At 40.1% G+C, this 27,379-nt stretch overlaps 1 protein-coding gene across 1 annotated transcript in view; it reads left to right on the top strand.

Moving 5' to 3' along the window:
- Nucleotides 1–27,100, top strand: part of SGCZ (sarcoglycan zeta) — a 144,585-nt gene extending 117,485 nt beyond the window's left edge. Inside the window, exons 5-8 of the mRNA XM_036764592.1 lie at nt 7,667–7,789; nt 18,122–18,194; nt 23,734–23,857; nt 26,906–27,100. Coding sequence (XP_036620487.1) covers nt 7,667–7,789; nt 18,122–18,194; nt 23,734–23,857; nt 26,906–27,100 — 515 coding nt within the window. The remainder of the gene's footprint in view (nt 1–7,666; nt 7,790–18,121; nt 18,195–23,733; nt 23,858–26,905) is intronic.
- The last annotated feature ends 279 nt before the right edge of the window (nt 27,101–27,379 follow it).

The following is a 27,379-nucleotide window of genomic DNA, read 5'->3' as shown; positions in this document are numbered from 1 at the left end:
CACGGAAGCAAAATACTCTTTTAAGTTTAATTTACCTTAGTAACACTTTCTCCCTTAACAACAACACTGATAACAAGAGCTAGTAATTATACAGTGCGTACTCTCTGCCAGGCACTGTGCTAAGTGCTTTTACAAATACTTCATTTAATCCAACAACCCTGCAAGGCAGCTGCTATTATTACCCCCACTTTATAGTCGAAGAAACTGAGGCCAACAGTGAAGTGACTTTCCCGGGGTCACACAGCTAGTAAGTATCTGAAGTTGGATCTGAACTCAGGTCTTCCTGACTCCAGGCTCAGCACTCTAACCACTATACCACTTAGCTGCCTAAGACAATGTACAAGATGATAAATTAAGTCCTGATTTGTAGTACGTGCTGATTTCCAAGGCATAAATGCTCACAGAGAAAATCGAATAAGGAACCTATTCAGTCTGGCTCAAGCCCACTCCTGATTCCATTTCACAAAATCTGAGGGATATACATTAGCTTAACTTTACCTCCTTGTATTAGGACTTCGAGTTCATCTTCCTGGATGCCCAAGTTTGGATCATCTCTGTACATGAATTTGTGATCAACAGCCAAAGGCTCTTCTTCTGACTTTGGGTTCTTATGGATACCTGAGTGTCTCATCCACTCTGGTTCTTCCATTGCAGCTTCTGTTTACCATATACTTGATTGGGCTTTAGATGTAGGCAGTTTTCTCTATCCTACATTCTTTTTTAATTTTAAACCCTTTTTGATTGGATTTGTGACACATTAGGCAAATAAACCCTTACCGGTTTTCATTAGGGCACAATCCACCCACTGCCAAGAGCAAAGTCATTTTTTGGCCATAAGTCCCAGTCCAGACCTTCTTGTCCCATTCACAAACTGTCTTCCTAGTCATGTCTTCACTTCCCAGTGAGTTTTTCTCTCTATAGTCTTTGCCTTCAATAATCAGAAGTGAAGAACACCACCTATGCCCCTCCTCCAAAGTCTTCAATTTCTTTCCCAAGCCTTCTTCATTTTTGCAGTCTTTCCCAGATCCCTTCTCTCAGTATCATCTGTGCCCTCACTGAGGAAGCTGAAATGATGAGTAGTCCTCTGTTCTGATAGCTCAGAGAGTATCCTCTCTATTGATGTTAATGGGTATATAATGCTGCTTGAGTACTGCTGAAGAGGGAGCCACTACTCTCCATTATTTTTCCTTCTTCTTCTGACTCTTCCTTAGTCACCTCTCATCTATCCACCACAATCTATGGCTCAGCTCCAACATTCCTTGGGGGTCAAGCAGTTGCTGCCTCCTCAGAGCCTATGGCTCTTTTCCCTTTGGAAAAGGCCTTATTCTTACTAATATGCCAATACACCACTGGTTTTTCCTTCCCTTTCTTGACTATGTGATATTCTTCCACTCTCCCCACTCCTGAGAAAAGAGAGATTCCCCTCCAATTTCCAATACTTTGAGGGGAAGGAGAATCTTTTCTCCCCATCATAAACCTGTTTCCATTTTTTTTATTTGAGGAGAGGGAACACATTATTATCTTTGTTAATTTGGGGTGTGAAAATTCCTTCTTCAGCACCCTTCACCTTTTCTTCTAGGAGGGAGACCAAGAAACATTTGGAGAATTTATAAGAGTCTCCTGTGGCAATGACAAAAATCTAGACTTTGCATACCAAACATGAATGTGCTACACACACAGATCACTGATGGTGAATGAATGAGACATCTGTATATTACACCCATACACATAAAAACAACACGTACACACACCACTGATGACAGATGGATGAGGTATCTCCACACTACAAACACACAAACACACACACTGTATATTCTAGTTTGGACAATAGGCATCATTCATCCACTTAGCTTCAAGAAAGTATCAAGATCTATGTTTAAGAAAAACAAGAGACTCAACTATGCAAAGAATTCAAAGAGCCTATGATACTGAAAGGAAAAGATAAAGTGGTAGCTGAGTGGAAGAGGAGAGGGAAAAATTTGCAAAAATTCTCACTTCAATTTGGACTCTATCATTACAGTCCTTGATGCATACACAAAAGAAGTGCGAAGGCAATGAAAAAAAGAAAGATATGGAAAACAGGTAGACTATACCAAATATGTACAGAGGATATATGTGCTGCAGGTGGCACAATTGGGAGATGATTGAATGATCCATTCTTAAGTCATCTTTCATATAAAAAGGGGGTGGAAAATCTTAGAATGCTTACTGCAAAAAAAAAAATCCATGAGAGTGTCAAAAACTAAGCTCATTTTGAAGACAGATGGTTCCATTTGTACTTCTATCCCCAGTTCCTGGCATCTTATAGGCACTTAATAAATATTTGTCAATTGCCTGAGTGGCCCATATACTGCAGACTTTTTGCTAAGATGTTATTTAAATTTTTTTTTCATTGGTGTTCTTTAATGTCTTTCTATAGTTCTCTTCATCCATCCTAGTTTAGGTATAAGGACTGTATTCTTCTCACAAAAATAGCTCAATAAAGTCTTTTTTCTCAAATTATTTTTGAAAATAATTTGTGAAGTAGATGTTAATTGTTCTTACAAGTTTGATGAAATTCTCCAGTAAATCCATCTAGGCTAGGACATCAGTTTTTCCTCTCATAGTTCCTTTGCCCCTAGTTCAGTTTCCTTCCTGAAACTGGGTAATTTAAAATTTTTCTTAATTTGGATTTTTTATTCATTTGTTTGTTTGAATCAAGTCATGTCTTCATCAAGCATTATTAAGACCTTACTATGTGCCGGGCATGATTCTAAGAAATGAGAACACAAAGAAAGGCAAAAACCATTCTGTTCTTAAGGAGTCCACAGTCTAATTCTGCTCTGTTATTGTCTCATTCTTTATAGGAAGATTTAATATTTCTTTTTATTTTTCTTCTCTACTATGATTTCATCTTATTTTTTGATAATTTGATTTTCTTCCATGTCTTTTGATAATCAGATTGGCTAAAAGTTATTCAACTTTGTTAATTATTCAAAGAACATGCTTTTAGTCCTATAGTTTTAATAGTCTTTTTGTTTTCTAACAGATCCATTTCTCCTCTAGATTTTTGAACTTCCTCTTTAATGCTTATTTCAGGTTTATTTGTGGATTTCCTATCCACTCAAAGTCATATATTCTATTCATTAATAATCTTTTTTTCTCTTTTATCATTATGCTCTATTAGGGATATACTTTTTCCTCTGGGGAATGCTTTACCTGCATCTCAGAAATTGTGCCATGTTGCCTCACCATTATTGTATTTCACCTTGCTATTAACTGCTTCTATGATTTGTTCTTTGACTAATACATTATTCAGGTATTATGGTTGTCTTTTTAGGGCTAATTCTTTTACTTGTCCTCCCTCTCATACTTACTATTTGTACTGTTTCTTGTCTCTAAAAGGTGTTTTTAGAATTTTTCAAACAAGAATTTGCAATTTCTCTATACACTAGTATGTTGTCAGTTTCTATAAAGGCACCATGGGATGCTGAGGAAAAAAAATGTATATGCTTTACTCTTCCTATTTAGAAAATGCCTTAAAGATTTCCACTTTTAAAGATGATATAATTCTATATGTTAATTTTTTGTCTTGCTCTGACACAGTAACATTAATTCATTTTCTACTATCATGCTACTATGGTGGAGGTGGGGGCAACTGTACTGTCCCTTTCTTGACATGATTAACGTCATGTTAGAGTAACCCCCCCATTACAAGTAGAAGTGGAAAATTACATTTAACCCCTGTTTTGCCTTCCTTTACCTGACTTCTTTGGTAGGGACAACCAAAAAACAAAGTTCATTACATCTCAGACTCTTGAGTGTAATGAAAAATTAGCAAATTTAAAAATCTCTACCTCCCTTCCCTGAAATACAACACACAGCCCTTTTAGGCCAATGGCTAGTCAGTTGCAAGCCCAGAATGCAAATACATTATTCCATATACTCTAAGTACCTGTGGGAAATTGCTCATATTCAGAAGCCCACTAAAGCCCACTAATCCTGTAGAGGTATACTTCTCTGTGTGACAACAGATGGTTATTTTTCCCTGCCATAATTTCTAACAGCACACAGAAGAAGGCCTTTTACTGACTTGCATTCTATATTGAAATAAAGTGAGTTTCCTTACCATGACAGTTCTGGTGTCAGAAGTGGGATTCCTAAACATGGAGAGATGAGGAGAAACTGCTGGCCACTTCCTTCCCCCATTCCCTCTCTTGGGGTCCTATTTTAGGTAAGAGATATTCCTTTTAAATCTTTAATAGGGGGCTGGAGAAGGTGGCTGACTGTGGACTCCACACCTCTTCAAGGATTGAAGAACCCCTGTTGTGGGTTCCAGGTCAGTAAAAACCTGTTCTCCTGTGATTCTGCTTATGTTTTTGTGGTTGTTTTGTGCAGGAAAGACATTGGCATCTCCTAAGAGAAAGTCTGTTTTGGGACCTCCAATGACATTTGTGAAAAAAATTGAGATGTTTCATCTATCAATAACTTAATAAACATTTAACCAACTACTGTGGTCTAGGCATTAGAGATACAAGGACAAAAAATAAAGCAATCTTTCTGCTCAAGGAGGCTATAATCTAATACACCAGCCAATAAGTGTGTGTGTGTGTGTTTGTGTGTGTGTGTTTACATGCGTATGCATGTGCTCATGTGGTGCAGGTCTATATATTTATGGATATATGTGTGTGTGTGTGTGATGCATGAATATATAGTGAGTAAATGCAACCACATACAAAACATCTCAATGGAAGATATTTTATGAAATTGCACTGAGAGTTGGGGTATGGGGAAAGACCTCATACACAGCATGAACCTTGAGCTTAAAAGGATCTTAAAAGGAAGAAAAGGACTATCTGAGGTAGAGCAAGAGTGTGAAGATGGGAGATGGAGTGTTGTATGTGAGGAACAGATAGACCAGTTTGACTGGATCTGAGAGGGAGAGAAAGAGCAATGTCTATCTGGGCAGGAAAGGTATTTTGGGGATGTGTTGTGCAAGAAATTGAAAGCACAATAGAGGAGGACATATTTTTCTCATAGAGGCAATATTGCTGGAGTTGACTGAGTTAAAAGGTGCTGATCAGGTCCGTACTTAAAGAAAATTACTTTGACAACAGATTTTAAGGTAGAATAGAGGGTTGAGAGACTGGAGACTAAAGAGACAAATTTAAAGGCTGTTGCAATAATCTAGGTGAAAGCTAAGAAGGACCTGAAGTAAGGTAGTATCTGTTTTAGTAGAGAGAAGTCAGATGTGAGTGACATCATGAAGGTAGAAAGAGAGAAAAAAATGATAGCTAATTTGATATGTAGGAGAGAGAGAGGGACGGAGGGAAAGAGGGAGGGAGGGAGAGAGAGAGAGAGAGAGAGAGAGAGAGAGAGAGAGAGAGAGGACTAAAAAGATTCTTGTGCCATCCAGAGAAAAAAAAGAAGTTGGAAAGAGGGAAGACCTTGGGAGGAAAGATACTGAGTTCAGTTTGGAGCATGTTAAATTGGAGATAACTCCAAGACAGTCAGTTTTAAATGTCTAATATATAATTTGTTATGTGAGACTGAAGCTCAGGAGAAAGTTTAAGGCTGGATGTATATGAGATACATCTCCATAGAGATGATAGTTAACCTTATAGGGACTGATGAGATGAGATGGGATGGGATGGGATGGGATGGGATAGGATGAGACTAAATGAGATAGGAGAGAGAACGCATGCATGCAACAGAGACAAAAAGAGAGTTGGGGAGGCTATGACAGAAATTTGGGGGAACATTCACAGTTAGGGATCATGATGTGGATCATTATCCCACAAAGGAGACTGAGGGGATTGGTTAGACAGGGAAGAGGAGAACTAGGAAAGAGCAGAATCATGAAAACCCAGAAAAGAGAGATTATCTAGAAGGAAAAGGTGGTCAACAGTGTCAAATGTTAAAGGTATGTAGAGAACAATGAAGATTGAAGACCATCAAATTTAGAGATAAAAGATCTGGCTATATCCAGTGTGTGTGTGTGTGTGTGTGTGTGTGTGTGTGTGTGTGTGTGTGTAGGATGTTCCAGCAAGGGAACTGTGTAATTCGTCTATGTAATTTATTATTCTCCTGAGATTTAACTCAGAAGACAATCTCTTGTAGAAGGAATTTCCTTGGGACCTAGCAGATAATTCTTCTTCTTTCAGATCCCCTTCATGAACTCTGTATATGTTGTCTATATACCTAATTATCTAAGTGTTATCTCCCCCAATAGAATAAGATTTCCTTTGGGGAAGGAATTTGTTTCTGTGTGTATGTTTTGCGTTTGGTTTTGTATTTGTTGTTTTTTGTGTTTCTTTGATTTCCTAGTGCCTAGCACATGTCTGGAATGTAGTAGGCCTTTAATAAATCTGTGTTGATATTGTACTTAACGGGAGGAAAAACCACTGATTTCAATCCTGATTTGTTTGTGTTGAATGTGAGTATGTGAAATTTGAGAAAATATTTCCTCTTCTATTTTCTCAATATTTGACTGTTGAGGCAAAGTTGGGAAAATAATTTATTTTATCTATATCTGCTTAGTTGTGATGAATTGACTTGGAGCCTTGCTGAGGAGGAAGCTCTGTTACATCACCTTAATCACTCTAGATGAGATAAAGGTTTTCTTCTCTGTGCCTTTCTGGCCTGTGTGAAGTTGCCTATGCTAATGACACTTGTATATATGAATCAAATTTGTGTCCATTGATTTGAGCTGAAGTTGAGGTATTTTTCAGTAAGAAGGTATTTGAATCTTCCCAAATATGTATGTTTTTTTGAAAGATCACTTTGAGCTGTTTTAAATCTCTTTTCATTCTGAATTTGGCTACTCAGTGACACAAGTATAAAATAGTGAAATAAGGAGAAAAGATTCTTCCATCTCTTCTTCTTCCCAAAGAGTGTCACCTTTTGAAATTTACAAAATGAGCAGTTGAAGGAAGCCAGAGTGCATTTTATTGTAATCCAAAGATTTAAATATGTAATTCATCCTCCAAGAGGAAGCAGGGCATGGGGGAAAGGCAGCTGGACTGGAGTCAGAAGACCTCAGTACAAGTCCTGGCTCTGCTAGGAAATAACAGTGTGATTTTGGATCAACCACTTAACTTTCAACAGGGCCTCAGTTTCCTTATGAAGAGGAAGGTCTAGATTTCATCTTTTGTTCCTTCTAACTGTAACATCCCATGAATCCATCATTTTAAGCCTGAAATGTTCTTTGTATTCTTTTAAAGGTATGATAGTTCATTTGGTTTCTCTCACTACCTTCCTGCCTTTGGGACATTTTGTTCCTTTATCTCCCAATTGTTCCCCTTATTTACCTCTATTGATATTGTGGATTTTTACTTTTGCTTTGTTTGATAACGTGATTGAAACATCTTTTCAGAGTTATTAACTGTATCAGTGAGAAAGCTGTGAAAATAAAATCAGTGGGGGAAAGGAGTGAAGCCATCATGTGAATACTAAGTATGGAGAAGAAATACCTATGTGGTAAACATAAAGTGTTGATCAATAAAAATAGCAATGCACAAACAGTTTTAGATGTTAAAGTCTCTGATTAATTTAAAAGCTATGTAGATTTTGGAAATCGATGAAACCATTGGTCATTTGAAGCATTACTTAAAAACAAGGACACAGTGTGGAAGTCAGGATGTTGGTTTTGTTCCCATTTTATTGTCCTCCCCTCCCTTTCTCCTAGGAGCAGATGCTGTGGAAGCTCAATGTAAAAAGTTTGAAGTGCGTGCAAGTGAAGGTGGCAGGGTCCTGTTTTCTGCCAATGAGGAAGAGATCACCATTGGGGCTGACCGACTGAAAGTAACAGGTACTGTGAGAACCAGCCTTGCCTTGGAGCTTGGCTACAAAGAAGGAGAAGAAATGATTTATTTCTGTTCTTTTTTTTAATCTTTCCTTGTGATTTCCCACTAACTCCCTCCACATACTCCCACCACCACCAAAAGAACCCTTCGTTATCACAAAGAAGTAATCTTTAAGAAAACAAATGAACAAACTGCCTTTCTCTGACTAAATAGGACCCATCCTGCTCTTATTGTCCACTATCCCATCTGCCAAGAGGAGCAAGGTGTGTTTTACCATAAGTGTTCTGAAGACTGGGCTCATCACAGCATTCAAGTTCTGCTATTTTTTGTTGCTTTTTTCTTTACATTATTCTGGTCATTGTGAAAACAAAATAAAACAAAAATTCTTCAGTTTCTTCTGACTTTATATCAGTTCATACAAATCTTCACAACTTCCCTGATTTCTTCATATTGGTCATTTCCTTGGGTGTAATAATATCCCATTACATTTATATACTTCAGTTTATTTTGGCATATCCTAATACATAGGCACTTGTTTTGTTTCTCCTTTTTTTTCTTCTAAATCAAAAATAAACAGGGTACTCTATAAATAAGTTGTATACATGGGACTTTTCCCTCTGTCTTCTACTTCCTTGGAGTATATGTGTAGTAATGATATGGTTGGGCCAGACAGTAGAGTTTAGTGACTTTTTTAGTATAAGTACATTTTCCTGAATGGTTGGACTAATTGGACTAATTCCACCAACAATGCATTAGTATATTTCGCATAGCCCTCCAAGTTGAATCACTTTTTATTTGTTCTGATGGTTCTAAAATGAAAGTTTAGTGTTGGGTTAATATGTATTTCTCTAAGTATTTGTGACTGGGAACATTCTGTCATTTCCTTGTGAATAGTAGATAGTTCTTCTTTTGAAAATTTCCTGTTTCCATTATCTGACCAGTGTGATATTGCCCCAGCAGGTATCAGAGTAAGCATTGCAGCACAAGTGTTTGTGGCTCTGAGGCTAGCCCTCTATCCTTTAAGCCATGCCAGCTCTCTAGAGAAGAGGGAGACTTTTTAATCCTGAAACATTCTGCCAGGCATAGCAGAAGGTATTCACACTGCCTAGAAAATACAAAGTTGTATTCTGCTGTCTACACTCCACAGGAGGTACTTTCATCACTATAGCTGTAGAGTAGGGAGAGAATGTGTTGTCAAGCTTAGCTATGAATGACTTGGAGTTATCTGTATGTCACTAATCTTATTGGTCTAGAATCTTCAGTCTCAGAAGCCTTCCTCCTATGCCCCACCCTCTGAACTGTGATCACCAGACTTAATATCATCACTTCTTTATCAATAGACAATCGATATTCTGTATGTGAAGAACAGTTCAATAGTTTGTGACTCCTTAACACATTGGGTTTGCATGAGAACCTCTGAATTCAGTTTTGGAGAACACCATACCCAGTAGAGATTTGCACAATTCCACATCTGGGGAAAAAGTGATCATTTCCCTGGCCAGTGGAGGGTGATAATGTCTGTGTTTCGGTGGGCACAAATTGCATTAGTGAAAGAAGTGATTCAAAGATAATCAATGACTGATGGCAAATGAAAGTGAGCTCTCCATTTCTATTTCTGTGTACTTTTATCATTCTTTTAAAGAGATATAAAAGGAAATGTATTTCTTGCCACTACAGCTCAGATTCTGTTATTTAAACAATAACATACTATTTTCTCACACAAGTATTTATGTAACCATCATGCCTCATGTGCCCCCTGACCCTGCCTCTGTGGGGCCCTCCTTCCATTAATGAGCTCTTCCCAAAAGTCTCACTTAGGGGAATGGCCCTAGAAAAACCATACCCCCTTCTCTGAATCACCACCATGCCCCTATGCATGTGCCTCCATACACACACTTCTTAGCTCCTTTCTTAACTGTTGTCTTTCTTTATCAGAATGAAAACTCCTTGTGAGCAAAAACTGTTTTTTTCTGCTCCCCAACCCTTAGTACACTGTCTGGTGCATATAAATCACTAACTCAATGTTTATTGACTAAATACTCACACATGCAGACACAAAGCAGTGATTTTGGAAATGTACGGACATATATTAAAGGCCCTCAGTATAGCACAAACCATGAAATAATCTTAGATCACATTTTTGAATATCTACCACCCCACTTCTCCCCCAGAGGCAGTTTTCAAAAGGTGAGGTTGGGGCAACTAGGTGGTACAGTGAGTAGAGCACTGACCTTGGAGTCAGGAGGAACTGAGTTCAAATCTGACCTCAAACCCTTGACACACTACCTGTATGACTTTGGGCAAGTCACTTAATCCCAATTGCCTTGCCCTACCCCCTCCAAGAAAAAGAAGGTGAGGTAATATGCGCTGTGGTAGTTAATTGGACATTTTGATGTACCATGACTAACTTAGCAGACACTTGATCTCTAGTGGATAGGTAACAATATGATTTGAGGAGGAAGACAGGAAGCTGGAAGGGATCATGGGGATCATTGAATCCAAGACCTCATTTTTAGGGAAGAGAATTGAGGCCCAAATAGGTGAGGTAAAATACCTTTCCCAGTTTACAGAGGTAACAGGTAGCAGAGACATTATGTGAATCCGGGATCCCTGACTCTAAAGGAATGAATGGGCTTTCCCATTATACTCTACTGCCTCCTCTGTGGAGAAAGAGAAAATGTAGAATTGCTCATTCTGGGATCCTTCAAAGGAACAGAAATATGTTGGTGTTCAGTTCTGTAAAATGGGAATGGATGGAGGCTCTTGAACTACCTACCTACCACTCTGGACAGTATTGAGCAAAGCCATTTGAAAATGATAAGTGCCACAGAAATGTGAACTGCTGCTATTGTTTATAATTCATTGCTATTATCTTTCTACATCTCATGCTTCTTGTATTTTTAAGTTGACACAAAAATGGTCTTGCAAAAAGTCAATGCCCAGTTATTAATCCTTTCTATTAGATGTTTCACGGACTATTGTGCAGGTTCTGTAACTAAATAATAGCATTGAGTCATAAGCTTATCTTCTGTAAGCTCATAAAAAGCACTGAGAAAATGCCTTCAGTAGTGGAAAGCATAAGGGGATGACGCATACCTTATCCTGATCCTGCAAAGTTTCTTCTGGTTGGCTTCTCTATTTTGAAAACAACATAGTTAGGGGATGTTAACATTTGGTGTGATCACTTCTACTAAATACCTTTTTTCCTTATGTTTTTTTAATGAGACAAAGTCATGTCTGAGTAATTGTGGGAAACAATTTTGCCTGTGATAATAATCTGGTTCTAGTATGGTTTATTTGTGGAATTCTCAAGGCTATTTTGAGTTCTAAATTTGTAGTGTGATGATTGGTGTCACATTAATTTATGAAAGATACTAAGCTAAGTTGTTGTCCTTCATTCTTGAAGAGGACCAAAGTGACATCACTATGTCAGGGTCAACATACAATGTGTCCAACTGTAGCTGATCAGACCAATATGAACTTGGAAGGCTCTACCACGGGTGGGGCACAGATACTCCAGATGACCATTTGGAATGGAGATGTCTCTGAATCTGGACATTTCAAGTTTCTTTTGAACTTCTGCAATTGTGCTTTGCTCATAGAGCACAGAACTTTTTTTGATGTGGGCACACCATGCAATTTGCTCCTGTGCCAGTGTCTCTGTATCTTACAATCAATTCCAAAGTTGTTCAGAGAAACTTTGAGCATGTCCTGGTTTTGTTTCTTCTGACCTGCATGTGAGCACTTGCCTTATATGAGTTCTCCATGAAATAATTTTTTAGGTAAATGTATGTTTGCCATTCAAACATGTCCAGCCTATCAGAGTTACACTCTGCAGTAGAGTTTGAATGCTTGGCAGTTCAGCTGGAGAAAGGACCTCAGTGTCTGGTTCCTTATCTTGCCAGGTGATCTTCAGAATCTTTCTAAGACAATTCAAATGGAAGCAGTTCAGTTTCCTGGTATGTGATGGTAGACTGTCCCGGTTTCACAGGCATACAACAATGAGGTCACCACAACGGCTGTGTTGATCTTCAGTTCGATAGACAGTCTAATACCTCTTCTTTCCTCCACCTTCCTTCAGAACCTCCCAAACACTCAGCTAGCTCTGACAATGTGTGCATCAACCTCATCATCTACACGTTCTAAGCTACTAGTTTATCACTCTAGCCACCAGGACATGCCTTGGTAAGCCAGTTAATCAGCCAGTAACACATTTATTAAGCACCTACTATGTGCCAGTCACTGCCCTAAGAGCTAGGCATATACATACAAAAGAAAGACAAACCCTGCCTTCCGGGAGCTCACACACTACTGGGGTGGACAAAAAACAAAACGAAACTGGAAGAGGAGGAGTTGGAGAAAGCATCCAACTGAGAGATGTGGTGAAGACGCCAGTGAAAGAAATCCCAAAGTAGTAGAGCCAGGTGAGAAAGGAAGAGAGATTTGAGCTGATCTCCCTTGTTTGTAGTTCACAGCGCTAGCCTCCAATTAGAGAGACAGAGGGCAATGATGAGGTAGTGTCCCAAGGCTGCTGAGATCTTACAGGATAAGGTTATCCCAATAATGAGCTTCCTGGGACATGGTGGAAAGGTCAGTCCAAGAAGTCCTAGGCAAGAAATAAAGAAGTGATCGGTAGACAATCATTGTTTGTAGCCAGCAGTGATGAGTTGCCTATTTTCTACCACTGCTTTGCCCAATCTGCATTCTTCAATATATTCAGTTTCCTTAAAGATAAACCATTTCTGATGTCCAATGGAGATGAGCTGGTCTTGGCTTGTCATCATAAATGCTTCTCTTCCTATAAACACATCCCCATGAAGATAGAGAAAAGGCTGTTACATTTGACAACTAAAAGATCAGTAACTTCAGAGAGCAGTTTCACTGGAATGATGAAGTTGGAAGCTGGATTTCAAGGCTTAAGAGACAATGAGAAGAGAAGAGTGGAGGCACCTTTACAAGTGGCCTTTTCAAGGACTTAACCACACAGGTCATAAAAGAAATAGGATGACCTCCAGTCTTTGTGGCATCAAGTTCAATGCTGTGTCTAACCAATCGTGTGGCCTCTGACCAATTCAGCATGAACTACTTAAAACTGCAACTTCAACTTCAGTTTAGGATAATGAATGCTTCTCAGCCCTCTGCTGGCACACGCAGAGCTCTACTGGTCCAGGACTGATCCTGTGCCTGCCAGGCAGCCCAAAAGGACTCCTTAAGTCTGTATCAGCCAGTACTGGGGACATACAAGGGGACTTACCGAATCTTTTCTAGCTTGTTCCTATCTGCCCATCGCTCTCCAAAAGGCTTGTGGGATTTACAAAAAAAAATGTGATTTCTTGCTTTTCTTTTTTGGGCTCTCTTCCATCGTGGGAACACATCTGAGGTCATTCAGTGCTTTAGCAGTACTAATATAGGTCTTAACAAATTTGGGCTGATAACCAGTAAAACGGTAGGAAAACCCTCAAATCATTTTGTGCATGTGGCAATATGGGAGTGCTTCCATTTCCTGGGGCCAGGGTTCATTCCTTGAGATGTGGTGTGGCCACATACTTAGCAGAAGCTCTGCCAACCTGAGGCAATGCGTGGGGCATAGTAAGCCTTTAATAAATGCTTGTTGACTGGGTTTCTAACCAGTCTGTCAATTTAAAGCTCCAGGTCATTTTCCTCTAATCAAGCTACCTAACTGGGGCAGTTAGATGGCACAGTGAATAGAGTGCCAGGCCGGTAGTCAAAAAAATCCGAGTTCGAATCCTGTTACTGTTTGTGTGACCCTGGGCACTTATTTACTGTTTACCTCAGTTTCTTCATCTGTAGAATGAGGTTACCCACCTAATAGTACCCACCTCTCATGGTGTTGCAAGCACCAAAGGAATTAATATTTATAAAATACTTTGCAAGCCTTAAAATGCTTTATAAACAAAAGCCTTGTTATCATTCTCTGTCAGTCATTGGAAAGTAGCAGGTGCTCCTGAGATGCCTTAGGGCATGTATTCAAACTGGCAAAATCCAACAGAATGGATGGAAACAGGAATCTCCTAATAGCCATTGCCTAAGTCCAACCCTAGGAATCACCCACTGCCTAAGAGAATCCTTGACCTTTCGCCATGGTCCACTGGGCCACTTTGGCTCTTCTGTTCAAAATCCTGTAGTCTACATATACCTGTATCTTTCCATTTATTTTATGTATTATCAAATACACTCTTTTCTAGCCTTCAAAAGGCAAGAAAGAAGACTGAGTCTACAACCAGACTCTTTAGAATAAGTTGAGCATGAAAGGAGAGCTTCTGATGCCCAACCATCCAAACCAATGAATCCATCCCCAGTTACTGAAACCCCCCTTTCATGGAGGATCTACCCCCTCCATGTGCAGAGGCAAGCAAAGCGCCAAGCAAAGATTAACCCCTTTCTCTCCTCCCCATCACCTCATTGACTCTGGACATGCTAAATCTATCTCAGGTCATTTTCTTTGGTGTTTAAGAACAAACCAAAGTTAAAGATAAGGAAGTGAACCATTGTCTCCTATTTAATGGCCTCTAAATCTGACAAGAAATTATAATGCTAAAATAAAAGATGGATTAAAATTAGCATCAGAAGATGCCATCAAGTTCTGGCTGAGCCTTTCCCCAACCCTGCTATGTAATTCTTGTCCCATTTCATTCACTAATGACAATTATCCATTTCTGCAAGTAGTTTGCCTTCAAGAAAATAATTGAATTCATGGTCCATTTATTCATCAAGTGTGTTCTCATCTTACTTTCTCAAACTATTTTCGTATTCAGCATTAAATTAATTAATTTGGAGGCAGAAGGATCTAAGAAAAGAGTAAGAGTCTCGTAATTTAGATTTAAATGACAATTTTGACATATTAAATCTTCAATGGAAAAAAAATCTGTCATTCTTTCCATTAAGAATTCTTAAACTTTGATCTTTATTCTCTTCAAAACTCTGTAGTATTTCATTAAGAGTTCAATATTTGGGCTCCCAATTTCATTGTGGAGTCTGAGCATTTAGTAATCTATTACCAACATCTTCAAGAAAGATGTCTCTACCCACAAGGTGGAATTAAGCTGACTTGAGTTAATGGTCTCAAAGAAAATATTTAATAGAAACATTTTAAAATAAGTTTTATGGATTTTTTTTGTTTTTCTTACATTACCATGATTTCTCCCATTATCCTTCTCCCTCCCCAGCCCAGAGAGCCATCCCATATAAGAGGAGAGGAGAGAAGAGAAAACAAATTAGCATAACTAATGAATACATTAAAAAATCTGTAAATATGTGAAACATAGCTCCCTCATGGACTTCCCTCTTCCAAGGGATGTGATGGGTGTATCTTCTCGTATTTCTTCTTTGGAGTTGTGCTTATTCTTTGTAATTTTGTACCATTTCTCTTTATTTTTCATGGTTGTTCTCTTCATTCACGTAGTTGTGGTTACTGTGTATGTTACTTTTGTTCAGTCTACTTACTTCGCTCTGCATCATTCATGTAGCTCTTTCAACACTTCTCTATATTTATCAAATGCATTATTTCTTATGGTACAGTAATATCCCATTTTATTCATATACCATATTTTGTTTAACCTCCCCTAATTGATGGGTGTCAACTTTATTTTAAATTCTTTGATATCACTAAAAATGATGTATATGGAGACTTCCGTCTAGTCATTGGCTTCCTTAGGTATAAGCATAATAGTGGAATCTCTGCTCCAAAGTGTGTGGACATTTTAGTCACTTTATTTGCATAACTCCAGGTTGCTTTCAAAAATGGTTCCAGTGATTCATAGCTCCATCAATAATACACTAGTGTACCTGTCTTTCCACAAACTGTCCAATTAATTTGGAGCAATTATAGATGGTTATGAATAGTTTGCAGTTCTTTTGAAAACTCTTCATTGATGACACTGTTCAGAGCCCTTATCTATTACCAAGTGGAATTTATATGTATCTATACACAGATGTATATATGGGTGTATATGTGTATATGTACGTGTGTATATAGATATACCTACAGGCATATATATACACGTGTGTATATAGATATACCTACAGGCATATATATTTACACACATGTGTGTAAATATATATGCCTGTAGGTATATCTATATACACATGTGTATATATATATATATATATGTGTGTGTGTGTGTGTGTTTGTGTGTGTATGTGTTTGTGTGTGTGTATGTGTGTGTGTTTGTGTGTATGTGTGTGTTTGTGTGTGTGTTTGTGTGTGTGTTTGTGTTTGTGTGTGTGTTTGTGTTTGTGTGTGTTTGTGTCTGTGTATGTGTGTGTGTGTTTGTGTGTGTAGGTATGTGTGTGTTTGTGTGTGTGTGTTTGTGTGGGTTTGTGTGTGTATGTGTGTGTTTGTGTGTGTGTGTGTGTGTTCCACATGAGATACTTGGGGGATCTGTTTCGAAGACATTCTATCACTGGGCATGAGCAGCTTCTTTCCACTGCCTGTTTAGTAAGAAAAGGCTGCATCTTTGATACACTTTTTCCCACATTTGTCTGCTTTCCTTCTTATTCTAAATACATCAACTTAGTTTGTGCAGAAGCCTTTCCATTTCATGGAATCAAAATTATTCTTTCAATCAGTGAACCATGCCCAAATCCCACCAGGAAGTAGAGTCCAAACTGTCTTCAGTATCCTTGACCCTAATGACTTCAGCAGTTAACATTGTAGCTACCAGCACTTATATTGTGTACCACTGCCACCACCTCACCTAGCCTGTTTGTTATATGACCCTCACCCCATACATTTTCAGAGTGAATGCTCAGAAAAAAATATCTCTTTTTGTTTGTTCATTTTATCATCACTTTCCTTCTTCCTCAATGGTAGCCATAAATAATATTTTATTTAAATGAGTAAATTCCTTTCAGCCCCCATCATCTATCTGCTGAGTGGCACCAAGGCACATTTGTTAGCCTGTAGCTTCACTTACCAGACTAGAAGGCATTGGGTGAGACTTCATTCATGGAAGAGCACCCAAATCAATTTTCTGTAGTAGTGATAAGATAGGATAAGATCCTAGATTCCTTACTATCCACAAGGTAGGGGACCAATTGGTGAGAACACTCCACAGATCTGAATATGTAAACAGGTCATTATATTTTCAAGGGAAAGAGTAATAACCAGCCCAGCCCTCAGCAGTCTGGATTTCCCTGGTATAACACCTGGTATAACACCTATCCATCATTCTTTGTTTTGTGTTCTCCCTCTTACTTTACCTTCTCCTGCCTCTAAGATTGTAACAACAATGTTGCTAGCAGCTGCTGTGGCTGTGTAAGACCAATAACACCAGCATACAGAGGGGCTGCTAACAAAGGTTCTTTGATCTGCTTTTCTAAGGAAAGCAATTTTAAGGGGTTAACAATCTCAGTTTCATTATATCATTCGCTTACTTCAAGGAGAAACAATCAACCCTTGAACTTCAGGGCAAATACAAACAGAAATTACAAGGACACATAATAAACAGAGCAAATAACACAAACTGGTCTATCCATAGCATCTGGGTTATCAAAGCCAGGGGGCTGCTTCAATGGGTTGCCCAGAGTCTCATCACTCTTTCAGTGAGAGTACACCTCAAAATCAAATGCTAACCTTCCAGTACATAGTGTTCAGGGCCCTGGGGGCTCAAGGCTTACCATCCAGTAAAGTTTCTCAATCTCTAGCACCACATCATATACAAATCAATGACTCCCAATTGTCTTAGTGCTGTGAGAAACACTCCAAGACAGAAAAGATTCTGTTTTACCTGCCCCGTTCAAAGGCCAGTCTCATTAAAGGCACTTGATAGAGTTAACAATCAAGAAGAGCAAAGAAGTTCCACCCTGATTACCATTACAAAGATGCCGCTAGGTGGCTCAGTAGATAGAGTTCTAGGCTTGAGCCAGGAAGTCCTGAGTTCAAATGTGACCTCAGAAACTTTCTACCTGTGTGAGCCTAGGCAAGTCACTTAACCTCTGTCTGTCTCAGTTTCCTCAAATATAAAATGGGGATAATAACAGTGCCAACTTCCTGGGAATGGTGTGATGATTGAATACCGTAACATTTGTAAAGCACTTAACTGTGCCTAGCACATAGCAGGCACATAACAGGCCCAACGGTGCCTGGCACATAGCATTAATAAATGCCTGATTCCTTCCTTGTTTCTTCTGCTCCTCTCCCTCCTTTTTCTATTATCTTCCTAAGTATTTTTTTTCTTTTCTCATGGTAGTGCTTTTTAAAATGAGCTCTTTGGAAGATTCCAGTTTTACACATATGTTCTACGAGGTTTGATTATCATTAATAACACTTTCAACAACAATGCAGTGATTTCCCTCCTGTTACTTAATCGTTGCAGGCACAGAAGGAGCAGTGTTTGGACACTCTGTGGAAACACCTCACATCAGAGCAGAACCATCCCAAGACCTCAAGTAAGTGTTGGTTCTTCCATGATTAGGGATTTCTTTCCTTGAGCTTTGTTAGAAGGAGAGGTACTGCTACCCAAAACAGAATCTATGCCCCCAGGAACCAAGGGACAGTACTCAAAAGGGAACATGGAGGTGTGCACAGAGTATACATCCCTGCCTATTTTGTTCAATTTTAACATTTTTGAGCTTTCTTTTCCTTTTCTTTTGTTGTGTGCCATTTATTTTTTTCTAGTGTTTCTGCATAAGCCAAGCAAAGAAGGTTGCAGTATGGAGGGATTTGGAGAAGGGGAAAAGACATCTGGATTAAAGCAACTCCTAGGTGTAGATTTTGTACAATGATCAGTATTTGGCCTTAGCACAATATTGCAGAGAGCCATTCATCATCTCAAAATCCCAAGTCTCAAAGGGAAGCCATCTGGAATTTTGAAAATGCTGTCGAACCCTGGACAGGTCATAGCTGATGCTTTGACTGAGGCTGTGGTATTTTCTATGAGGTGGTCCATACAAACAAGCATGTACAAAAATGTCCCTAGCCTTCTGTCCAATATTCATCATTGACACCCTTGAGTCTGTTACCACACAGGGATCTCAGCAGTTCTACATTACCCACCACAACCTAATTCCTTGGGCCATTTAATTTCCCAAAAGTCATATACCCTGTTCTTTTCCTCCAATCCAAGCCTGGGCCTTGTGTCTGGTTCATACACAGTGAATGGCAGAATGCATATATTGATCAACTAATTCAATGGGTTGCCCATCCAATGACACACCAATCTGGCCCGTGCACATTTTTTGGCTCATCTGTTATTGCCTGTGGGAATTGCTGTCTTCTTCTCTTTAGAGTGGATTTCATCAAACCTGGCCTTCCTGTTCTGAAACATGATAAAATCCAGAGTGTGTCATTGTCAAAGAGGGGAAGGGAGAGGGCCACACCATCTATCAGAAATAACCCCCCCCACCACCACTTATTTCAATTAGAGGCTGGACAAGTCACTAAGCATGTTGTTGTCCAGTAAAGTAGTGTGGGCCTAGTGGAGAGAAAGCTGATCTCCAAGTCAGGAATTTCTGGGTTCAGATCCTGCCTTTGACACAGTGTCTGTGTGGCCCTGGGCAAGTCACTTCATCATTGGTTTCCTAAGCATCTCTCATGTTGCTTAGCAGATGCTGATCTGCTGTGAGAGAGGGAGGGTTCTCACTGGGGGCTGCCCATATTCATGAAAGCACAAGTTTTTAAAGGCACTGCAAATAGAATTAAGTTTCCAGATTTTAGTTGATGTCCAATTTGTTGCTATATTTTAAAAGTGTATATGAATTCTTCCCAGATTAGGACAGACAGTGAGTTACAAAAACAAAAATGCTGTTCCTGTCCTCGGGGAGCTTACAGTTTCCTGGGTAAAGATAGTGCATCTATAGGGTGAGAAAGAATGCTGGTGAGGAGGGAAAGCAGGAAAAGCCTCCCATGGAATGTGGCACTGAAGGATTTAGGGAAATGTCACTTGGCATTTATTGGGTTTACATTTTATATGATGTAACTTTCAATTCACTCTCTGGCAGGCATTGCCATGGATACTTAGGTCTTGGAATGTAACTATAGCAACTGAACAGATGTTTTTACCCTGATTTTCCAAATGCCCATGATCTTGAACTTGGGCCTGGGTAAGGACCATCAGGAGAGACACAGAGGTTGGAGGTCCATTTTGCCAACCATGAAAAATAGGAAGGTTGATAGGGAAGGCAGTCAGGGTGATGATGTTTCTTGATTCCAGGACTCCCAAGAAAAAGGAGTCATCCTATCTGGGGTGGAGAACCTGCAGTCTTGAGTCAACAAGTGGCCCTCTAGGTCCTCAAGTGTGGCTCTTGACTGAATCCAAACTTCATAGACCTCAAGGCCTCAGGTTCCCTCCCATCCTAGATCCATGGATGAAGGGGATGAGTTGAATACATCACCAACATGAGTGGACAAAGTGATGAGTTTTATAGCTAAGGAGACCCAACTGAAAGCCCAGCATCCTCCTATCTGTGGAAAACAGGGGAACAGTTCTCTGGTAACTGTGCAAACTATTCACATCATGTTTCTCCTCCCTCCTGCAGGGGAAGGGGTTTTAGAGAGAGTAAAAGGGAGAGGAATCTATTCTCTTCCCTATCCCCATGGCTAGAACCAACCAGACAAACAATACCTGAATGCAATTATCCACTGTGTATTGATAAAGAATACCCTAAAGCAAAGCAATCCAAAGAAAAACCCAAGCTGGATGTGCAGCTGGCCCTGGTATAGCTGCAACTAGCCTCCAAGCCTGGAGATGCCCAGCAGAGTGGCAAGCCTACACCCTACCAGGCCTCTGGAAGTTAGGTTGCTCCTACACCTGGTGCCTGCATTGTACTGGACCAGCTTACAGATGAGCAAATTAGCATTCACTTGATCTATGTGACTGTTGCCTCCCCACCTGCCATCAAAAGTTAGAGCTTTGAGGGCAGGAGTTGTTTTACTGTTGTCTTTGTAACCCCAGTGATTGACAGGTAGCAGGAACCTGATAAATGGAAGCAATTCATTTCACATGATGACTTTCTTTAAGTATATGCATGGCTCTCTTGTCAAAAATGGTTACTTAGTCTTACTCAGATTTGATCCAAAGGTCAGTACTAGATGGAAGTTCCAAAGAAGTAGAGCTAGGCTTAATGACAAGTGGAAGGGATGGGAAGGCTCCCACCTACTTCTCTTCTTCAGGAAAAACATCTCCAGTTCAGTGAAATGACCTTCTTATGGCAAGGGGCAAAGGCCCTTCACCATTCTGATTTCCCTCACTGGGAATCACTCCACATTATCAATATCCCAGGTGTCTGCCTTCCTCCTTCCCTCTGTTTTGGAAGACTTCAAGTAAAGGCCCAACAAGACTTGATGTGGGACTTGGTGGCTTGTCTAATATCCAGCTCTCAGCCGGACCAGATGGTCCCTGAATCCAGCCCCTTTCAACTGTGAGATTCTGTGAGTCTCTGAAAAATGATGGAGCATTGACTGGTTTGTAACTGGGAAACAGCACAGCACCCTCAGTGCTCTCTTGGTGTTCGCTGCTTCCCCAGCCTATTTTTTCACAGTGATATTCGCCCAATGATCCGATACCATCATGGAGTACTATGATTTCTGACGGCTTACTACCCCCAGAAAACCCTTCAAAAGACTACCACAGATAATTAGATGCAATCACTAGGCTACAACACATTACTCATAATGACTTGCCAGCAAGAAGTATAAGAGATGTCAAGAAAGGGTGGAATGATGAATGATGGGGAAGTGATGGTGATCCTGGGTGCTTCACCAATGCAGTGCCCACAGGAACCTGAAGAAAATGCTAGCCCTGGGCATAGATAAATCCCCAAAGATCAATACCTTAACAGAAGGTTGTGTGCAGACTGACGAGTCAGAGAGGAATTGTTGTCTTAACCATCTTGATGAAGACCATGATGATGAAATCACCGATCAGTGAAGTGGACAAAGAAAGCATTGGGTGGATGGGTGCTTTGTTCTGCACTCTCTGGCTCAATGGCTCTGCTCTCTACTTTTCCAGGTAAGGCAATGGGAAGTTGCTTAATGACTGTTTTCTGCCTGAGTGATAAATATGATGCAACAGAAATATCGAGGAATGTCTAGCACATTTTTAATACTTCCATGATAAGTTTACAGAAATGTTGTCAGGTTCCTTTATGACATATATTCAACAGTACTCTTTGACTCAAGTAAATCCCAGCTGCAAGATACTTGATGCCTAACCAAACTGTATCCATTCATTTCATAAAGTAATTGGCACTCATTCCTGTTTTCTAGTCATTGAATTGCTTTTCCTAGAATTACCAAATACACACACCATTTTCAACTAGTGACACATTTTAATTAAATATTCTTTTCAGTTAGGTCTGGCAGGTCTAAATTAACTGCTGTGTGAATTATAGGATCATCCACAAACAGATAATTATGCTTAATGTTAGGAGTAATTAAGACCAAAGGAATATTACAGTAGTCTCTAGACACAATTTTGGGGTGCCTAAGGAGAGAACCCAATAAAGATAAGATCGAACAACGTCAATCTACTTTCAGCTTCTTGAGGACACCCAGATGTGGAATCAACAAAATAGTCAATAGCTTTGGTTGGTACACTATGAACTAGAGGAAGAAAATGAAGCCATTTCCTGCATCCCACTCCTTGAGTTCTTTCCCTTTCAGTCTTTACGGTGTCACTGGCTGCCAAGAAAGAACATAGGTCTGAGGAACCAATTGGTGATGGTGATATTGTCTACCAGACAAAATTCAGGATGTTGCAGGCCCAATGACAAAAGGTGTTATGAGCTCCCAGACAGAGGAAACCAAGGGGGCCTGTGCACTAAAGATTTAGCAGCAAAAGTGCCACATTCAGGGACCAAGTGTCAACCTGACTTAAATAGTCCAAGGCTACAATGGAGGGGACAGAGATGTTAGAAGATGTTAGAAGAAGTGAGAATCTCTAGTCCTTCTTCACATGTTCTCTCTTTTCTCTCTGCTCTCCATTTTCCTTCCACTAATTCCCTTGCTTTCTTTCAAGCTTTTCATTAATATCTTTGAAGCCATTGTCAAATCACCCTGTCCTGATCATTTGTCCCATCTTAATAATTTTAGTTCCTTTCATCTTTCATCAGAGGTCTAATTGTCCAGCCTTTTAATCATCCTTGAAGTTTCAAATTTAGATCTTCTTTTGAAACTCCTGGCATTCATCGGGAGGGCTAGATACAGGCCACAGGTATAGACAATACCTTCTGTGTTCATTTGAATTAGTTTCCAGAAGGGTGCAAAGACAGCGTGAGAACTTTGAAAAATCTGCAAATTGACAAATCCTTGCATACCAGCAATTTTAAAATATTACTGACTTTAATTAAATCTAGGTCTACCATTTTTAAAGCAAAGATTCTGGGCAAAGTATGAAATAATTTCTGACCTACATACAGATAACACATAAACTACTGAATGAAGTAAATATCCCCTGACCTATTTTCAGGAAATGCTATGAATAGACATAAAGAGGAGCCTGGTGCCAAAGGTGGGAAATGGAAGACAGACAGCTGACAATACCAGCTGACCAATGCTTAAAGCAGCTACCAACCTCAGGGAGATGATAAAATGTTTGTGCCAAGATTCTCCCTCTTCTCATTAGGAAAGGAGCTATTCATTTTACTTCCAGCTTCCATTAGGCAATAAGATCTTTTGGAGTTCCTCCTAGCTTTATTATTTGTTATAGTAGCTGCCATCTATGTCACATATTAAACATTATCTTGTTTGCTCTTCACAGCTCTGTGAGGTAAAGAGGGGTGTTAATCATGTTCCTGTTTGGCAGTCAAGGGAATTGAAGTTGGGTGAGAACAAGGTACTTCCCAAGGGTCACCCACCTAGTAAATGTTGGAGGCAGGATTCCAACCCAGTTCTTTCTTGACTGGTCTGGCTAGACTTCCCTCGGCACCAAGGGTGCCCCTCATTCACATTATCTGTTTGTTAATGATTGCTTTATTTTTTGTTTCCTAGGCTTGAATCTCCAACTAGGTCTTTAATCATGGAAGCACCCAGAGGCATCCAGGTGAGCGCAGCCGCGGGAGACTTCAAGGCCACCTGCAGGAAAGAACTTCACTTAAAATCCACAGAGGGGGAGGTGAGTAGGACAGGGGGATGGGGCAATCTCTATCCTAGGAAATCTGCTGCCAGTGGCAAAGCTGTTCAAGAAAATAAAATAAATACTTTTGTGGACTCACCCTGAAGGCCTTCAGAAGTATATGTATATAAGCCCTCACAAGAGTCCTATGTGGTCAATGCTGTTAACACCTCCATCTTACAGATGAAGAACTTAAGTATTTCCTCTTGTCATCACCAGAGCTGAAGGGAAGTGTAGTTTTCTCAGCTAGAAGCAGGATCTGAATGGTCATGAGAGGCAGAAGTCGAGTGGGATGGGGAAGTCAGGAACATTTTGAGTCCCTTGAAGAGGAGGGTCTCAGAGTGTTCAAATGGGCAATGATGTCACTGGCTAGCCGAACACGAGAGAAGCATACTACCACCCCAAGCTGAACATCATCATGAGCAGCTGTGGCCTTCTGGGGCTCACTGACCCATTTAAAGATTCACCTGCTGGGGCATAATTTGCTACTCCACTGGGACGAGGTGAATTTCTTTTCTTCTCCTTTGTCCCATCATTGCCTGGTAAAGTATCATCACTTTCCCTCAAGTCTTCTCTGTTTGTTGTCTGAGCATCTATGATAGTTCACACCTCCAGATAAAGACAATCTGATTTTTATCTCATTCTGAGTATGAGTGTTTTCTCCTGATGACTGGGCTACAAAATGGAAAAAAGATTAAGAAGCAACTTTGGTCAGATATCCCTTGTTCTTGTTGTTCAGTCACGTCTAACTCTTCATGACCCTGTGAACATAACACACCAATCCTGGCCATGGAGTTTTCCTGGCAAAGATGCCAGAATGGTTTGCCATTTCCTTCTCCTTCAGATTAAGGTAAACAGAGGTTAAGTGACTTGCCAAAGGTCACACAACTACTAAGTGTCTGAGGCCCGATTTTAACTCAGATCTTTCTGACTCCAGGCCTCATCCTTCAATCAAAAGAGGAAATCCCTTCTTGGGATGCTTTATTTTGTCTCCAATTTATACTCTGGAGTCTACCATCCACTGAACCACTTAGCTGCCTAATATCCCTAAACATAACTATAAGCATATATTGAAGCATCTCTCTGTGTGTCTCTTTGTCTCTCTCTCTGTCTCTCTCTCTCTCTGTCTCTCTCTCTCTCTGTCTCTCTCTCTCTCTGTCTCTCTGTCTCCCTCTTTCTCTCTCTGTCTCTCTCTCTGTCTCTCTCTCTCTGTCTCTCTCTCTCTCTCTCTCTCTCTCTCTCTCTCTCTCTCTCTCTCTCTCTCTCTCTCTCTCTCTCTCTCTTTCTTTCTTTCTCTTTCTTTCTTCCCCCCTTCCAGGCTTCCCCCTTTCACTTTGGGACAGGACCAGTTGTTTGAAAGCTTTTCTATCATCAAATATCACTCTGTCTCTTTGCCACTTCCACTCACCAATCCTGATTCTGTCCTCAGGGTCCAAGCAGAACAACCTATCATCAAGTGAAAGGTATTTGAGTATTCCCAGTGAATTGTGGCACCTGCTTTCCACTCCCTTTAGTCTGCTTTTCAGCAGAAATGTTGCAAAAAAGGACTCACTGGAAGAGCACCCAGGAGGAGAAGGGTGGGCTGGTCATCAGTCTCAAATTCTATGGAAAGGTCAAGAGGAATAAGATTGGTCAGTTGAGAGATCACTGATGACTTTGGAAAGATTTGCTTCTTGAGGTCCAAGTTCAGATTGCAGAAGGATGGGAAAGCAGCAAGAAGAGAGGAAGTGGAGAGAACAAGTGTCTAATGAATCAGAAGTATTTATTAATGAAGTACCTAGCTTATTCTAGGAACTGTGATACACATTGGACATACAGAGACAAATGGGGTTATTGCCTGCCCTCAAGGAAATTACTTTCTTTTGGAGAAAACAATATGTACTTATATAAGAATATGAAAAACAACAATAAATAAATAACTGGCAGTTTGATGAGGGAGGGTGCTAGGAGATGAATAAGGGGGAAATGAGTATGTTTGTAGGCATCAAAAATAATCCAGTAGATAGAGAGAGATTAAAGACTGAAATAGGGCAGAAGAATGATTTGGGGGCAAAGAGAAAGAGGATGAGACCTGAGCAATGGTATTAGAAGAGGATTTAACCCTTGTGAAAGGGCAGACCCCCTCTTCCTTGCAGGCTAGACTCAAGGAAGAGAGAACTGAAGATCATGTCAAGGAATTTTTGTAAGAAAAAAGGTAACTCAAATGCCTCGAAAGCACAGAGCATTCCAAAAAGTCCTGGAGACTGATATAACTCATTCATTTCCTTCTTCTCTAGAACTTATCTAATTGTTCCACATTCAGTTTTAGATCTGGAGATTTAAATCAGGCCTGGCATTCTAATACAGACCTTACCAGTGTCAAGTATAGAGATGGAAAGATATGAGAGATAGATGCCAGAGTATAAATGGGAGACAGAATAAAGCATCCCAAGAAGATACTTCCTCTTTCAATAATGCCCTACCCCATCCCCACCTTAAACATACATGCAGTGCAAATATCCTGAATTGTTTCTAGATTTTTGTAGTCCTTTTACTGCGGACTTAAGAAGTTAAGACATCGTGTAGGGAAGTATGGAGACAAACTCCTCCTTCTTGGCTCCTATCAAAAGCTTTCATCATAAATGGAAAGCCTTACTAACTTGTATCCTTCTTTCATCAAAATAGCTTTTAGAATGTTTCTTTGTTATCTCTTGATCTGGGTTGCCTTTTAGAATTTATAGCCATGGGATTTTTTTAACTTACTTTTTCCAAAAATCAAAGCTATATGTCTGACTATTCCCAAATTTCCTCCTCCTTTATAAAGAATCTAAAGTTCTAAGATGGAGTGGTAAAAGCAAGGGACCAGTTGGCAGCCAGCTGCCAAGTTCAATTGGTTATTATTTGGTTGTCAAGAGAAGCCCTCCTCCAGCATGTCAGGATGATGCCATTGTGATAAACCTAGCAAAGGACATAGACAAGGGTTATAGAGTTTGGGCATGCATTGGAACAATGTTCTGAAGAAATCTACCATGTCCAGAAACATTAAACTATGGTTTCTTTTCTTCCTAGATCTTTTTAAATGCAGACACCATTCGTCTGGGAAATCTGCCTGTGGGCTCCTTTTCAGCTGCCCCACCAAGCTCCCCAGCACCTCAACAGACTGTGTATGAGCTCTGTGCCTGTCCCAATGGCAAACTGTACCTTTCCCCCGCTGGAGTGGGCTCCACGTGTCACTCCAGCAGCAGCATCTGTCTGTGGCACTGACATGCCCCTGATGGCACCTCACACCAGAATAGCCTTCCCTTCCTGGCCGTCTGCTACCCAGTTCTGCTCTGTTTGCCTCCCAAGGAGTCCAAGGCACTCTTATGTTTTGCAGAGAGTCTCAGTCAAAGCTACTCATTGGGGAGACAGTACCGAGGTTTTGGGTGATGCTGTTGTCTTCAGCAGGAAATCTGGATCCTTCTGTCCCCTAGGGGTCTTTACTATATGGAGGCAAACACATGCTTTAAACTTTGGCAGGACCGGGATGGAACCTGCACGTGT

Source organism: Trichosurus vulpecula, chromosome 6 (genome assembly GCF_011100635.1).
Source record: "Trichosurus vulpecula isolate mTriVul1 chromosome 6, mTriVul1.pri, whole genome shotgun sequence".
NCBI lineage: Eukaryota > Metazoa > Chordata > Mammalia > Diprotodontia > Phalangeridae > Trichosurus > Trichosurus vulpecula.
Note: the sequence above shows the minus strand (reverse complement) of the source record. Positions and strands in the feature narration are given on the sequence as shown.